Source organism: Oncorhynchus gorbuscha, linkage group LG01 (assembly GCF_021184085.1).
Source record: "Oncorhynchus gorbuscha isolate QuinsamMale2020 ecotype Even-year linkage group LG01, OgorEven_v1.0, whole genome shotgun sequence".
Lineage (NCBI taxonomy): Eukaryota > Metazoa > Chordata > Actinopteri > Salmoniformes > Salmonidae > Oncorhynchus > Oncorhynchus gorbuscha.
Window position 1 is genome coordinate 121149401 of NC_060173.1, and position 17641 is coordinate 121167041.

Genomic DNA, 17641 nt, shown 5'->3' on the forward strand with positions numbered 1-17641 from the left:
GCTGATGGTTTCTGTTGTTGACTTAGCTATTTAGCTGACTGGTTATCTTAGGATTTATGTTCTCAAATGACTGGTTCAAGTTGTTGTCTTAGCTGATTTAGCTGTCCTCTTAGCTGATTTAGCCAGGACAGCGTTGTCTTAGCTGATTTAGTCTTAGATTTAGCCAGTGATGTTGTCTTAATCACCACCTTCCAGTTGAGTCTTAGCTGAAAGCCCTTACCTCTTTGATTTAGGAATACCTGTTGGTCTTAGGATAAAGTAATCCTTCTCACCCCCTCCCCCCTTAAAATATTTAGATGCACTATTGTAAATGACTGGTTGTTCCACTGGATGTCAAATGACTGGTTCTCAAATTAGTGGTTCTCAATTTTGTAAGTCGCTTTCTGGATTGAAGCTATAATGACTGGTTATCTAAATATGTTCTTAAATGTAATGTTAAATGTAATGAAATTTTCTCTAATGAAATGTTCTATAATGGCCTGTTTTTTAATGACTGTTTATCTCATGACTTGTTGTCAAATGATTTGTTGTTGTACTGTTTGCCTGCCACAGTAAGGGGATCTGTAAGTGTGGTTACCAGAGGATCCACCATGTTGATGACTCTATCAAACCTGAGAACTACCTGGGAGAGACATGGGACGGACACAGACACGTACACGAGGTCCCTACTGACGCTTATGGAGACATCTGGTTCGGTGGCCTTGGACAGAAGATTGGCAAGGTATAAATATCTGAATTTCTGTCAATCCTTGTTAAGATTTATTCATTGTGTTATTTTGTGTGTTAATACATGGATATGTCTGTCTGTCTGTCTGTCTGTCTGTCTGTCTGTCTGTCTGTCTGTCTGTCTGTCTGTCTGTCTGTCTGTCTGTCTGTCTGTCTGTCTGTCTGTCTGTCTGTCTGTCTGTCTGTCTGTCTGTCTGTCTGTCTGTCTGTCTGTCTGTCTGTCTGTCTGTCTGTCTGTCGGTCTGCTGCCTGTCTGTCTGTTGCCGGTCTGTGTCGGTCTGCTGCCTGTCTGTCTGTCTGTCTGTCGGTCTGCTGCCTGTCTGTGTCGGTCTGCTGCCTGTCTGTCTCTCTGTCGATCTGTCTGTCTGTCTGTCGTCTGTGCCGTTCTGTGTGTCCTCCAGTACGTGCGCGTCTCCTCAGACACTTCTCCAGACCTGCTGTACCAGCTGCTGACAGAACAGTGGAAGCTCCCTCCTCCCAACCTGCTCATCTCTGTCACCGGAGGGGCCAAGAACTTCTACATGAAACCTCACCTCACAGCACTGTTCCGCAGGGGCCTCATTAAAGTGGCACAGACTACAGGTACAGTACTGACCTGACTACAGGTAACAACAGACTCGCCTGACTGTCCGACTCTAAACTACAGGTACAAGATAGGTCCTGCAATATTTGATCGGAATTGTATTTAGGCCACAGTAAGCCTCAAAGAAAATCAAAAACTTCACACTGCTCTTGCAAGTATCACTTACATGTTGACCTCTTGGCCTTATAGGTGCAGTAAGCCAGAACGTATTATCTTCCCGGTAGCAGGTTCTGTCTTCTGTTGGTTTTGGGTGGCGAGTGCTGTTGTGTGTGGAATGTCCCTGGTTCGAGCCCTGCTCTGGGCACACCTAGACAGAAGCTGTACTGTTGCAGAAGCAGCTTTAGTTTTTTGTCAGTAGCTGTTGTCATGGCCTGTGGCCTGCTGTTATGGTCTGTTGTTATGGCCTCTTTTAAAATCGCTGTCCCCATCTGATGTAGCATCTTTAATAAAGAGTCCTACCAGAGCCATGTCCTCCACGTACTTAAAAAGACTCACATTGTTTCCTCGGATATTAATCTCATTAGTGTAGATAGAGAACAACAGTGAAAGGACACACCCCCGGGGGGCCCCCTGTGTTCAGGTCAGTTCATCAGAGAGAGGACACGTCCCTGGGGGGCCCCTGTGCTCAGGTCAGTTCATCAGAGAGAGGACACGTCCCTGTGCTCAGGTCAGTTCATCAGAGAGAGGACACGTCCCTGTGCTCAGGTCAGTTCATCAGAGATAGGACACGTCCCTGTGTTCAGGGTCAGTTCATCAGAGAGAGGACACGTCCCTGGGGGGCCCCTGTGTTCAGGTCAGTTCATCATAGAGAGGACACGTCCCTGTGGGGCCCCTGTGTTCAGGGTCAGTTCATCAGAGAGAGGACACGTCCCTGGGGGCCCCTGTGCTCAGGTCAGTTCATCAGAGAGAGGACACACCCTCTGGGGGGCCCCTGTGTTCAGGTCAGTTCATCATAGAGAGGACACGTCCCTGTGGGGCCCCTGTGTTCAGGGTCAGTTCATCAGAGAGAGGACACGTCCCTGTGTTCAGGGTCAGTTCATCAGAGAGAGGACACGTCCCTGTGCTCAGGTCAGTTCATCAGAGATAGGACACGTCCCTGTGTTCAGGGTCAGTTCATCAGAGATAGGACACATCCCTGTGTTCAGGGTCAGTTCATCAGAGAGAGGACACGTCCCTGTGTTCAGGGTCAGTTCATCAGAGAGAGGACATGTCCCTGGGGGCCCCTGTGTTCAGGTCAGTTCATCATAGAGAGGACACGTCCCTGTGGGGCCCCTGTGTTCAGGTCAGTTCATCAGAGAGAGGACACACCCTCTGTGGGCTGTCAATTATAAAGTCCTTGATCCAACCTGCCAGGCCTCCGTTGACGTTCAGGTCTAGTAGTCGTTTCAGCAGTGTGTGGATTTGCATTGTATGTGTATGTGTCATGGCCTGTTGCCATGTTCTGTGGTCTGTTGTCATGGCCTGTGGCATGTGGTCTGTTGTCATGGCCTGTGGTCTGTTGTCACGGCATGTGGTCTGTTGTCGTGGCCTGTGGTCTGGTGTCATGGCCTGTGGTCTGTTGTCTATTGTCAAGACCTGAGGTCTGTTGTCATGGCCTGTGGTCTGTGGTCTGTTGTCATGGCCTGTGGTCTGTTGTCACGGCATGTGGTCTGTTGTCGTGGCCTGTGGTCTGGTGTCATGGCCTGTGGTCTGTTGTCTATTGTCAAGACCTGAGGTCTGTTGTCATGGTCTGTGGTCTGTTGTCATGGCCTGTGGTCTGCTGTCATGGCCTGTGGTCTGTTGTCGTGGCCTGTGGTCAGTTGTTATGGCCTGTGGTCTGCTGTCATGGCCTGTGGTCTGTTGTCGTGGCCTGTGGTCAGTTGTTATGGCCTGTGACCTGTGTTCTGTTGTCATGGCCTGTTGCCATGTTCTGTTGTCTGTTGTCATGGTATGTGGTCTGTTATCATGTCCTGTGGTGTGTGGTCTGTGGTCTATTGGCATGGCGTGTGGTCTGTTGTCATGGTCTGTAGTCTGTTGTCATGGTCTGTAGTCTGTTGTCATGGTCTGTAGTCTGTTGTCATGGTCTGTAGTCTGTTGTGATGGTCTGTGGTCTGCTGTCATGGCCTGTGGCCTGTGGTCTGTTGTCATGGTCTGTAGTCTGTTGTCATGGTCTGTAGTCTGTTGTGATGGTCTGTGGTCTGCTGTCATGGTCTGTAGTCTGTTGTGATGGTCTGTGGTCTGCTGTCATGGCCTGTGGCCTGTGGTCTGTTGTCATGGCCTGTGGCCTGTGGTCTGTTGTTATGGCCTGTTCTCATGGTCTGTGGAATGTTGTCATGGTCCGTCGTCATGGCCTCTGGTCTGTTGTTATGGTCTGTGGTCTGTAGTCATAGCTTGTGGCCTGAGGTCTGTTGTCACAGCCTGTGGTCTGTGGTCTGCGGTCACAGCCTGTGGTCTGTGGTCTGCGGTCATGGCTTGCGGCCTGTGGTCTGTTGGCATGGCCTTGTGGTCTGTTGTCATGGCCTGTTGTCAATGGCCTGTGGTTTGTTGTCATGGCATGTTGTCAATGGTCTGTGGTCTGTTTTCATGGCTTGTAGTCAATTGTCATTTCCTGTGGCCTGTGGTCTGTTGTCATGGTCTGTGGATTGTTGTCACGGTCCGTTGTCACGGCCTGTGGTCTGTTCTTATGGCCTGTGGCCTGTGGTCTGCTGTCATGGCCTGTGGTCTATTGTCATGGCCTGTGGTCTGCTGTCATGGCCTGTGGTCTATTGTCATGGCCTGTGGTCTGTTGTTGTGGCCTGTGGTCTGTTGTCATGGCCTGTGGTCTGCTGTCATGGCCTGTGGTCTGTTGTCATGGTCCCTTGTCTATTGTCATGGCCTGTGGTCTGTTGTTGTGGCCTGCGGTCTGTTCTTATGGCCTGTGGCCTGTGTTCTGTTGTCATGGCCTTTTGCCATGTTCTGTGGTCTGCTGTCATGTCCTTTGGTCTGTCGTCTATTGGCATGGCGTGTGGTCTGTTGTCATGGTCTGTAGTCTGTTGTCATGGCCTATTGTCTGTTGTCGTGGCCTGTGGTCTTTTGTCATGGCCTGTTCTCATGGTCTGTGGAATGTTGTCATGGCCTGTTGTCATGGCCTGTGGTCTGTTGTTATGGTCTGTGGTCTGTTGTCTTGGCTTGTGGCCTGAGGTCTGTTGTAATAATAATAATAATAATATATGCCATTTAGCAGACGCTTTTATCCAAAGCGACTTTTACGTCACAGCCTGTGGTCTGTGGTCTGTTGTCATGGCTTGTGGCCTGTGGTCTGTTGGCATGGCCTGTGGTCTGTTGACATGGCTTTGTAGTCTGTTGTCATGGCCTGTTGTCATGGCCTGTGGTCTGTTGTTATGGTCTGTGGTCTGTTGTCATGGCTTGTGGCCTGTGGTCTGTTTTCATGGCTTGTAGTCAGTTGTCATTTCCTGTGGTCTGTTGTCATGGTCTGGTGTCATGGTCTGTGGATTGTTGTCACGGTCTGTTGTCATGGTCTGTGGTCTGTTGTTATGGTCTGTGGTCTGTTGTCATGGCCTGTGGCCTGTAGTATTTGGTCTGTTGTCATGGCCTGTGGTCTGTTGTCATGATCTGTTGCCTGTTGTCATGGCCTGTGGTCTGTGGTCTGTGCAGGAGCATAGTTATTCTGTAACTTGTTAACCTGTGTTCGTTATAGGTGCCTGGATCATTACAGGTGGCACCCATGCAGGTGTGATGAAGCATGTAGGCCAGGCGGTGAGGGAATACGTCCTCAGTAGTGGCTCTATGGAGGGGCAAATCGTGGCCATTGGAGTGGCGACCTGGGGAGCCATACACAACAGGAGACCCCTGGTACACCTTGAGGTAAGGACTGGAGAAAGAGTTATGTTGTATAAGACAAGGATGTGGCCCTGATATAATTATGAACTGGAGAGAGAGTGAGAGAGAGCTCTTTTATGATGGTCGCCTTCTCCCTGTCAATGATGCCATGCCATGGTTGCCCTTAGTTTGAAGATGTAATCCAGAGACAGGTGTTTCCTCCATGTCTTTAGCTATCATAATCTAATTCCACTGATTTCAAAACTTGATCCTGCAGAAAGTGGAGAGCAACACTTATACATCTCCACCACACATTTAAAGAAGGCCGGATCGACAAGATTACCAACACAGACTGACGAGCTCAGACAGAAGCCTTCTGTATGGCAGACCAATCCGAACTCTTCTCTCGGCATGTCCTGCACACTCATAATCTCAGCCAATCATGTCTAGTGGGAAATACCACAGTGTGCAATCACAGCAGCAATATTTGTGACCTGTTGCCATGAGAAAAGGGCAACCAGTGAAGAACAAACACCATTGTAAATACACCCATATTTATGTTGATTTATTTTTCCTTTTGTACTTTAACTATTTGTTCATAATATGACATTTGTAATGTCTTTATTATTTTGTAACTTTTGTGAATGTAATGTTTACTGTTAATTTTTTGTTTATTTCACTTTTGTCTATTATCTACTTCACTTTCTTTGGTAATGTTAACATATGTTTCCCATGCCAATAAAGCCCTTAAATTTAATTGAAATTTAATTGAGTTAAACAGCTGAGATATGAGTTGACGAGAGAGCGAGAGAGTTGTAGAGATGCTCCCAAATCACTCTCGACCAGGGGCTGTTCTACCCTTAACCCTCCCTAACCCAAACCCCAAACCTCTACTGTACTCTCCAGGGGCTGTTCTACCCTTAACCCTCCCTAACCCAAACCTCTACTGTACTCTCCAGGGGCTGTTCTACCCTTAACCCTCCCTCACCCCAAACCTCTACTGTACTCTCCAGGGGCTGTTCTACCCTTAACCCTCCCTAACCCAAACCCCAAACCTCTACTGTACTCTCCAGGGGCTGTTCTACCCTTAACCCTCCCTAACCCAAACCTCTACTGTACTCTCCAGGGGCTGTTCTACCCTTAATCCTCCCTAACCCAAACCTCTACTGTACTCTCCAGGGGCTGTTCTACCCTTAACCCTCCCTAACCCAAACCTCTACTGTACTCTCCAGGGGCTGTTCTACCCTTAACCCTCCCTAACCCAAACCTCTACTGTACTCTCCAGGGGCTGTTCTACCCTTAACCCTCCCTAACCCAAACCCTAAACCTCTACTGTACTCTCCAGGGGCTGTTCTACCCTTAACCCTCCCTAACCCCAATCCCTCTACTGTACTCTCCAGGGGCTGTTCTACCCTTAACCCTCCCTCACCCCAATCCCTCTACTGTACTCTCCAGGGGCTGTTCTACCCTTAACCCTCCCTAACCCAAACCTCTACTGTACTCTCCAGGGGCTGTTCTACCCTTAACCCTCCCTCACCCCAATCCCTCTACTGTACTCTCCAGGGGCTGTTCTACCCTTAACCCTCCCTAACCCAAACCTCTACTGTACTCTCCAGGGGCTGTTCTACCCTTAACCCTCCCTAACCCAAACCTCTACTGTACTCTCCAGGGGCTGTTCTACCCTTAACCCTCCCTCACCCCAATCCCTCTACTGTACTCTCCAGGGGCTGTTCTACCCTTAACCCTCCCTAACCCAAACCTCTACTGTACTCTCCAGGGGCTGTTCTACCCTTAATCCTCCCTAACCCAAACCTCTACTGTACTCTCCAGGGGCTGTTCTACCCTTAACCCTCCCTAACCCAAACCTCTACTGTACTCTCCAGGGGCTGTTCTACCCTTAACCCTCCCTAACCCAAACCTCTACTGTACTCTCCAGGGGCTGTTCTACCCTTAACCCTCCCTAACCCAAACCCTAAACCTCTACTGTACTCTCCAGGGGCTGTTCTACCCTTAACCCTCCCTAACCCCAATCCCTCTACTGTACTCTCCAGGGGCTGTTCTACCCTTAACCCTCCCTCACCCCAATCCCTCTACTGTACTCTCCAGGGGCTGTTCTACCCTTAACCCTCCCTAACCCAAACCTCTACTGTACTCTCCAGGGGCTGTTCTACCCTTAACCCTCCCTCACCCCAATCCCTCTACTGTACTCTCCAGGGGCTGTTCTGTCCCTCTACCCTTAACCCTCCCTAACCCAAACCTCTACTGTACTCTCCAGGGGCTGTTCTACCCTTAACCCTCCCTAACCCAAACCTCTACTGTACTCTCCAGGGGCTGTTCTACCCTTAACCCTCCCTAACCCAAACCTCTACTGTACTCTCCAGGGGCTGTTCTACCCTTAACCCTCCCTAACCCAAACCTCTACTGTACTCTCCAGGGGCTGTTCTACCCTTAACCCTCCCTAACCCAAACCCTAAACCTCTACTGTACTCTCCAGGGGCTGTTCTACCCTTAACCCTCCCCCAAACCCCAATCCCTCTACTGTACTCTCCAGGGGCTGTTCTACCCTTAACCCTCCCTCACCCCAATCCCTCTACTGTACTCTCCAGGGGCTGTTCTACCCTTAACCCTCCCTAACCCAAACCTCTACTGTACTCTCCAGGGGCTGTTCTACCCTTAACCCTCCCTCACCCCAATCCCTCTACTGTACTCTCCAGGGGCTGTTCTACCCTTAACCCTCCCTAACCCTAACCTCTACTGTACTCTCCAGGGGCTGTTCTACCCTTAACCCTCCCTAACCCAAACCTCTACTGTACTCTCCAGGGGCTGTTCTACCCTTAATCCTCCCTAACCCAAACCTCTACTGTACTCTCCAGGGGCTGTTCTACCCTTAACCCTCCCTAACCCAAACCTCTACTGTACTCTCCAGGGGCTGTTCTACCCTTAACCCTCCCTAACCCAAACCTCTACTGTACTCTCCAGGGGCTGTTCTACCCTTAACCCTCCCTAACCCAAACCCTAAACCTCTACTGTACTCTCCAGGGGCTGTTCTACCCTTAACCCTCCCTAACCCCAATCCCTCTACTGTACTCTCCAGGGGCTGTTCTACCCTTAATCCTCCCTAACCCAAACCTCTACTGTACTCTCCAGGGGCTGTTCTACCCTTAACCCTCCCTAACCCAAACCTCTACTGTACTCTCCAGGGGCTGTTCTACCCTTAACCCTCCCTCACCCCAATCCCTCTACTGTACTCTCCAGGGGCTGTTCTACCCTTAACCCTCCCTAACCCAAACCTCTACTGTACTCTCCAGGGGCTGTTCTACCCTTAATCCTCCCTAACCCAAACCTCTACTGTACTCTCCAGGGGCTGTTCTACCCTTAACCCTCCCTAACCCAAACCTCTACTGTACTCTCCAGGGGCTGTTCTACCCTTAACCCTCCCTAACCCAAACCTCTACTGTACTCTCCAGGGGCTGTTCTACCCTTAACCCTCCCTAACCCAAACCCTAAACCTCTACTGTACTCTCCAGGGGCTGTTCTACCCTTAACCCTCCCTAACCCCAATCCCTCTACTGTACTCTCCAGGGGCTGTTCTACCCTTAACCCTCCCTCACCCCAATCCCTCTACTGTACTCTCCAGGGGCTGTTCTACCCTTAACCCTCCCTAACCCAAACCTCTACTGTACTCTCCAGGGGCTGTTCTACCCTTAACCCTCCCTCACCCCAATCCCTCTACTGTACTCTCCAGGGGCTGTTCTACCCTTAACCCTCCCTAACCCAAACCTCTACTGTACTCTCCAGGGGCTGTTCTACCCTTAACCCTCCCTAACCCAAACCTCTACTGTACTCTCCAGGGGCTGTTCTACCCTTAACCCTCCCTAACCCAAACCTCTACTGTACTCTCCAGGGGCTGTTCTACCCTTAACCCTCCCTAACCCAAACCTCTACTGTACTCTCCAGGGGCTGTTCTACCCTTAACCCTCCCTAACCCAAACCCTAAACCTCTACTGTACTCTCCAGGGGCTGTTCTACCCTTAACCCTCCCTAACCCCAATCCCTCTACTGTACTCTCCAGGGGCTGTTCTACCCTTAACCCTCCCTCACCCCAATCCCTCTACTGTACTCTCCAGGGGCTGTTCTACCCTTAACCCTCCCTAACCCAAACCTCTACTGTACTCTCCAGGGGCTGTTCTACCCTTAACCCTCCCTCACCCCAATCCCTCTACTGTACTCTCCAGGGGCTGTTCTACCCTTAACCCTCCCTAACCCAAACCTCTACTGTACTCTCCAGGGGCTGTTCTACCCTTAACCCTCCCTAACCCAAACCTCTACTGTACTCTCCAGGGGCTGTTCTACCCTTAATCCTCCCTAACCCAAACCTCTACTGTACTCTCCAGGGGCTGTTCTACCCTTAACCCTCCCTAACCCAAACCTCTACTGTACTCTCCAGGGGCTGTTCTACCCTTAACCCTCCCTAACCCAAACCTCTACTGTACTCTCCAGGGGCTGTTCTACCCTTAACCCTCCCTAACCCAAACCCTAAACCTCTACTGTACTCTCCAGGGGCTGTTCTACCCTTAACCCTCCCTAACCCCAATCCCTCTACTGTACTCTCCAGGGGCTGTTCTACCCTTAACCCTCCCTCACCCCAATCCCTCTACTGTACTCTCCAGGGGCTGTTCTACCCTTAACCCTCCCTAACCCAAACCTCTACTGTACTCTCCAGGGGCTGTTCTACCCTTAACCCTCCCTCACACCAATCCCTCTACTGTACTCTCCAGGGGCTGTTCTACCCTTAACCCTCCCTAACCCAAACCTCTACTGTACTCTCCAGGGGCTGTTCTACCCTTAACCCTCCCTAACCCAAACCTCTACTGTACTCTCCAGGGGCTGTTCTACCCTTAACCCTCCCTCACCCCAATCCCTCTACTGTACTCTCCAGGGGCTGTTCTACCCTTAACCCTCCCTAACCCAAACCTCTACTGTACTCTCCAGGGGCTGTTCTACCCTTAATCCTCCCTAACCCAAACCTCTACTGTACTCTCCAGGGGCTGTTCTACCCTTAACCCTCCCTAACCCAAACCTCTACTGTACTCTCCAGGGGCTGTTCTACCCTTAACCCTCCCTAACCCAAACCTCTACTGTACTCTCCAGGGGCTGTTCTACCCTTAACCCTCCCTAACCCAAACCCTAAACCTCTACTGTACTCTCCAGGGGCTGTTCTACCCTTAACCCTCCCTAACCCCAATCCCTCTACTGTACTCTCCAGGGGCTGTTCTACCCTTAACCCTCCCTCACCCCAATCCCTCTACTGTACTCTCCAGGGGCTGTTCTACCCTTAACCCTCCCTAACCCAAACCTCTACTGTACTCTCCAGGGGCTGTTCTACCCTTAACCCTCCCTCACCCCAATCCCTCTACTGTACTCTCCAGGGGCTGTTCTACCCTTAACCCTCCCTAACCCAAACCTCTACTGTACTCTCCAGGGGCTGTTCTACCCTTAACCCTCCCTAACCCAAACCTCTACTGTACTCTCCAGGGGCTGTTCTACCCTTAACCCTCCCTAACCCAAACCTCTACTGTACTCTCCAGGGGCTGTTCTACCCTTAACCCTCCCTAACCCAAACCTCTACTGTACTCTCCAGGGGCTGTTCTACCCTTAACCCTCCCTAACCCAAACCCTAAACCTCTACTGTACTCTCCAGGGGCTGTTCTACCCTTAACCCTCCCTAACCCCAATCCCTCTACTGTACTCTCCAGGGGCTGTTCTACCCTTAACCCTCCCTCACCCCAATCCCTCTACTGTACTCTCCAGGGGCTGTTCTACCCTTAACCCTCCCTAACCCAAACCTCTACTGTACTCTCCAGGGGCTGTTCTACCCTTAACCCTCCCTCACCCCAATCCCTCTACTGTACTCTCCAGGGGCTGTTCTACCCTTAACCCTCCCTAACCCAAACCTCTACTGTACTCTCCAGGGGCTGTTCTACCTTTAACCCTCCCTAACCCAAACCTCTACTGTACTCTCCAGGGGCTGTTCTACCCTTAACCCTCCCTCACCCCAATCCCTCTACTGTACTCTCCAGGGGCTGTTCTACCCTTAACCCTCCCTAACCCAAACCTCTACTGTACTCTCCAGGGGCTGTTCTACCCTTAATCCTCCCTAACCCAAACCTCTACTGTACTCTCCAGGGGCTGTTCTACCCTTAACCCTCCCTAACCCAAACCTCTACTGTACTCTCCAGGGGCTGTTCTACCCTTAACCCTCCCTAACCCAAACCTCTACTGTACTCTCCAGGGGCTGTTCTACCCTTAACCCTCCCTAACCCAAACCCTAAACCTCTACTGTACTCTCCAGGGGCTGTTCTACCCTTAACCCTCCCTAACCCCAATCCCTCTACTGTACTCTCCAGGGGCTGTTCTACCCTTAACCCTCCCTCACCCCAATCCCTCTACTGTACTCTCCAGGGGCTGTTCTACCCTTAACCCTCCCTAACCCAAACCTCTACTGTACTCTCCAGGGGCTGTTCTACCCTTAACCCTCCCTCACCCCAATCCCTCTACTGTACTCTCCAGGGGCTGTTCTACCCTTAACCCTCCCTAACCCAAACCTCTACTGTACTCTCCAGGGGCTGTTCTACCCTTAACCCTCCCTAACCCAAACCTCTACTGTACTCTCCAGGGGCTGTTCTACCCTTAACCCTCCCTCACCCCAATCCCTCTACTGTACTCTCCAGGGGCTGTTCTACCCTTAACCCTCCCTAACCCAAACCTCTACTGTACTCTCCAGGGCTGTTCTACCCTTAACCCTCCCTAACCCAAACCTCTACTGTACTCTCCAGGGGCTGTTCTACCCTTAACCCTCCCTAACCCAAACCTCTACTGTACTCTCCAGGGGCTGTTCTACCCTTAACCCTCCCTAACCTAAACCTCTACTGTACTCTCCAGGGGCTGTTCTACCCTTAACCCTCCCTAACCCAAACCCTAAACCTCTACTGTACTCTCCAGGGGCTGTTCTACCCTTAACCCTCCCTAACCCCAATCCCTCTACTGTACTCTCCAGGGGCTGTTCTACCCTTAACCCTCCCTCACCCCAATCCCTCTACTGTACTCTCCAGGGGCTGTTCTACCCTTAACCCTCCCTAACCCAAACCTCTACTGTACTCTCCAGGGGCTGTTCTACCCTTAACCCTCCCTCACCCCAATCCCTCTACTGTACTCTCCAGGGGCTGTTCTACCCTTAACCCTCCCTAACCCAAACCTCTACTGTACTCTCCAGGGGCTGTTCTACCCTTAACCCTCCCTAACCCAAACCTCTACTGTACTCTCCAGGGGCTGTTCCTCCCTACCCAAACCTTAACTCTCCAGGGGCTCCCTTAACCCTCCCTAACCCAAACCTCTACTGTACTCTCCAGGGGCTGTTCTACCCTTAACCCTCCCTAACCCAAACCCTAAACCTCTACTGTACTCTCCAGGGGCTGTTCTACCCTTAACCCTCCCTAACCCCAATCCCTCTACTGTACTCTCCAGGGGCTGTTCTACCCTTAACCCTCCCTCACCCCAATCCCTCTACTGTACTCTCCAGGGGCTGTTCTACCCTTAACCCTCCCTAACCCAAACCTCTACTGTACTCTCCAGGGGCTGTTCTACCCTTAACCCTCCCTCACCCCAATCCCTCTACTGTACTCTCCAGGGGCTGTTCTACCCTTAACCCTCCCTAACCCAAACCTCTACTGTACTCTCCAGGGGATGTTCTACCCTTAACCCTCCCTCACCCAAACCTCTACTGTACTCTCCAGGGGCTGTTCTACCCTTAACCCTCCCTAACCCAAATCCTCTACTGTACTCTCCAGGGGCTGTTCTACCCTTAACCCTCCCTAACCCAAACCTCTACTGTACTCTCCAGGGGCTGTTCTACCCTTAATCCTCCCTAACCCAAACCTCTACTGTACTCTCCAGGGGCTGTTCTACCCTTAACCCTCCCTAACCCAAACCTCTACTGTACTCTCCAGGGGCTGTTCTACCCTTAACCCTCCCTAACCCCAATCCCTCTACTGTACTCTCCAGGGGCTGTTCTACCCTTAACCCTCCCTCATCCCAATCCCTCTACTGTACTCTCCAGGGGCTGTTCTACCCTTAACCCTCCCTAACCCAAACCTCTACTGTACTCTCCAGGGGCTGTTCTACCCTTAACCCTCCCTCACCCCAATCCCTCTACTGTACTCTCCAGGGGCTGTTCTACCCTTAACCCTCCCTAACCCAAACCTCTACTGTACTCTCCAGGGGCTGTTCTACCCTTAACCCTCCCTAACCCAAACCTCTACTGTACTCTCCAGGGGCTGTTCTACCCTTAACCCTCCCTAACCCAAACCTCTACTGTACTCTCCAGGGGCTGTTCTACCCTTAACCCTCCCTAACCCAAACCTCTACTGTACTCTCCAGGGGCTGTTCTACCCTTAACCCTCCCTAACCCAAACCCTAAACCTCTACTGTACTCTCCAGGGGCTGTTCTACCCTTAACCCTCCCTAACCCCAATCCCTCTACTGTACTCTCCAGGGGCTGTTCTACCCTTAACCCTCCCTCACCCCAATCCCTCTACTGTACTCTCCAGGGGCTGTTCTACCCTTAACCCTCCCTAACCCAAACCTCTACTGTACTCTCCAGGGGCTGTTCTACCCTTAACCCTCCCTCACCCCAATCCCCCTCTACTGTACTCTCCAGGGGCTGTTCTACCCTTAACCCTCCCTAACCCAAACCTCTACTGTACTCTCCAGGGGCTGTTCTACCCTTAACCCTCCCTAACCCAAACCTCTACTGTACTCTCCAGGGGCTGTTCTACCCTTAACCCTCCCTCACCCCAATCCCTCTACTGTACTCTCCAGGGCTGTTCTACCCTTAACCCTCCCTAACCCAAACCTCTACTGTACTCTCCAGGGGCTGTTCTACCCTTAATCCTCCCTAACCCAAACCTCTACTGTACTCTCCAGGGGCTGTTCTACCCTTAACCCTCCCTAACCCAAACCTCTACTGTACTCTCCAGGGGCTGTTCTACCCTTAACCCTCCCTAACCCAAACCTCTACTGTACTCTCCAGGGGCTGTTCTACCCTTAACCCTCCCTAACCCAAACCTCTACTGTACTCTCCAGGGGCTGTTCTACCCTTAACCCTCCCTAACCCCAATCCCTCTACTGTACTCTCCAGGGGCTGTTCTACCCTTAACCCTCCCTCACCCCAATCCCTCTACTGTACTCTCCAGGGGCTGTTCTACCCTTAACCCTCCCTAACCCAAACCTCTACTGTACTCTCCAGGGGCTGTTCTACCCTTAACCCTCCCTCACCCCAATCCCTCTACTGTACTCTCCAGGGGCTGTTCTACCCTTAACCCTCCCTAACCCAAACCTCTACTGTACTCTCCAGGGGCTGTTCTACCCTTAACCCTCCCTAACCCAAACCTCTACTGTACTCTCCAGGGGCTGTTCTACCCTTAACCCTCCCTAACCCAAACCTCTACTGTACTCTCCAGGGGCTGTTCTACCCTTAACCCTCCCTAACCCAAACCTCTACTGTACTCTCCAGGGGCTGTTCTACCCTTAACCCTCCCTAACCCAAACCCTAAACCTCTACTGTACTCTCCAGGGGCTGTTCTACCCTTAACCCTCCCTAACCCCAATCCCTCTACTGTACTCTCCAGGGGCTGTTCTACCCTTAACCCTCCCTCACCCCAATCCCTCTACTGTACTCTCCAGGGGCTGTTCTACCCTTAACCCTCCCTAACCCAAACCTCTACTGTACTCTCCAGGGGCTGTTCTACCCTTAACCCTCCCTCACCCCAATCCCTCTACTGTACTCTCCAGGGGCTGTTCTACCCTTAACCCTCCCTAACCCAAACCTCTACTGTACTCTCCAGGGGCTGTTCTACCCTTAACCCTCCCTAACCCAAACCTCTACTGTACTCTCCAGGGGCTGTTCTACCCTTAACCCTCCCTCACCCCAATCCCTCTACTGTACTCTCCAGGGGCTGTTCTACCCTTAACCCTCCCTAACCCAAACCTCTACTGTACTCTCCAGGGGCTGTTCTACCCTTAATCCTCCCTAACCCAAACCTCTACTGTACTCTCCAGGGGCTGTTCTACCCTTAACCCTCCCTAACCCAAACCTCTACTGTACTCTCCAGGGGCTGTTCTACCCTTAACCCTCCCTAACCCAAACCTCTACTGTACTCTCCAGGGGCTGTTCTACCCTTAACCCTCCCTAACCCAAACCCTAAACCTCTACTGTACTCTCCAGGGGCTGTTCTACCCTTAACCCTCCCTAACCCCAATCCCTCTACTGTACTCTCCAGGGGCTGTTCTACCCTTAACCCTCCCTCACCCCAATCCCTCTACTGTACTCTCCAGGGGCTGTTCTACCCTTAACCCTCCCTAACCCAAACCTCTACTGTACTCTCCAGGGGCTGTTCTACCCTTAACCCTCCCTCACCCCAATCCCTCTACTGTACTCTCCAGGGGCTGTTCTACCCTTAACCCTCCCTAACCCAAACCTCTACTGTACTCTCCAGGGGCTGTTCTACCCTTAACCCTCCCTAACCCAAACCTCTACTGTACTCTCCAGGGGCTGTTCTACCCTTAACCCTCCCTCACCCCAATCCCTCTACTGTACTCTCCAGGGGCTGTTCTACCCTTAACCCTCCCTAACCCAAACCTCTACTGTACTCTCCAGGGGCTGTTCTACCCTTAATCCTCCCTAACCCAAACCTCTACTGTACTCTCCAGGGGCTGTTCTACCCTTAACCCTCCCTAACCCAAACCTCTACTGTACTCTCCAGGGGCTGTTCTACCCTTAACCCTCCCTAACCCAAACCTCTACTGTACTCTCCAGGGGCTGTTCTACCCTTAACCCTCCCTCACCCCAATCCCTCTACTGTACTCTCCAGGGGCTGTTCTACCCTTAACCCTCCCTAACCCAAACCTCTACTGTACTCTCCAGGGGCTGTTCTACCCTTAATCCTCCCTAACCCAAACCTCTACTGTACTCTCCAGGGGCTGTTCTACCCTTAACCCTCCCTAACCCAAACCTCTACTGTACTCTCCAGGGGCTGTTCTACCCTTAACCCTCCCTAACCCAAACCTCTACTGTACTCTCCAGGGGCTGTTCTACCCTTAACCCTCCCTAACCCAAACCCTAAACCTCTACTGTACTCTCCAGGGGCTGTTCTACCCTTAACCCTCCCTAACCCCAATCCCTCTACTGTACTCTCCAGGGGCTGTTCTACCCTTAACCCTCCCTCACCCCAATCCCTCTACTGTACTCTCCAGGGGCTGTTCTACCCTTAACCCTCCCTAACCCAAACCTCTACTGTACTCTCCAGGGGCTGTTCTACCCTTAACCCTCCCTCACCCCAATCCTCTACTGTACTCTCCAGGGGCTGTTCTACCCTTAACCCTCCCTAACCCAAACCTCTACTGTACTCTCCAGGGGCTGTTCTACCCTTAACCCTCCCTAACCCAAACCTCTACTGTACTCTCCAGGGGCTGTTCTACCCTTAACCCTCCCTAACCCAAACCTCTACTGTACTCTCCAGGGGCTGTTCTACCCTTAACCCTCCCTAACCCAAACCCTAAACCTCTACTGTACTCTCCAGGGGCTGTTCTACCCTTAACCCTCCCTAACCCCAATCCCTCTACTGTACTCTCCAGGGGCTGTTCTACCCTTAACCCTCCTAAACCCTCCCTCACCCCAATCCCTCTACTGTACTCTCCAGGGGCTGTTCTACCCTTAACCCTCCCTAACCCAAACCTCTACTGTACTCTCCAGGGGCTGTTCTACCCTTAACCCTCCCTCACCCCAATCCCTCTACTGTACTCTCCAGGGGCTGTTCTACCCTTAACCCTCCCTAACCCAAACCTCTACTGTACTCTCCAGGGGCTGTTCTACCCTTAACCCTCCCTAACCCAAACCTCTACTGTACTCTCCAGGGGCTGTTCTACCCTTAACCCTCCCTAACCCAAACCTCTACTGTACTCTCCAGGGGCTGTTCTACCCTTAACCCTCCCTATCCCAAACCTCTACTGTACTCTCCAGGGGCTGTTCTACCCTTAATCCTCCCTAACCCAAACCTCTACTGTACTCTCCAGGGGCTGTTCTACCCTTAACCCTCCCTAACCCAAACCCTAAACCTCTACTGTACTCTCCAGGGGCTGTTCTACCCTTAACCCTCCCTAACCCAAACCTCTACTGTACTCTCCAGGGGCTGTTCTACCCTTAACCCTCCCTAACCCAAACCCTAAACCTCTACTGTACTCTCCAGGGGCTGTTCTACCCTTAACCCTCCCTAACCCCAATCCCTCTACTGTACTCTCCAGGGGCTGTTCTACCCTTAACCCTCCCTCACCCCAATCCCTCTACTGTACTCTCCAGGGGCTGTTCTACCCTTAACCCTCCCTAACCCAAACCTCTACTGTACTCTCCAGGGGCTGTTCTACCCTTAACCCTCCCTCACCCCAATCCCTCTACTGTACTCTCCAGGGGCTGTTCTACCC

General features: G+C 51.8%; 1 protein-coding gene across 3 annotated transcripts in view; it reads left to right on the forward strand.

Moving 5' to 3' along the window:
- The window catches only part of trpm2 (transient receptor potential cation channel, subfamily M, member 2), a 109971-nt gene that overhangs the window by 23317 nt on the left and 69013 nt on the right, over positions 1 to 17641 (forward strand). For all 3 annotated transcript variants that reach the window (XM_046352112.1, XM_046352195.1, XM_046352275.1), the window contains exons 2-4: positions 553 to 721; positions 1128 to 1308; positions 4986 to 5152. In XM_046352112.1, the coding sequence (XP_046208068.1) occupies positions 553 to 721; positions 1128 to 1308; positions 4986 to 5152 (517 nt within the window). The remainder of the gene's footprint in view (positions 1 to 552; positions 722 to 1127; positions 1309 to 4985; positions 5153 to 17641) is intronic.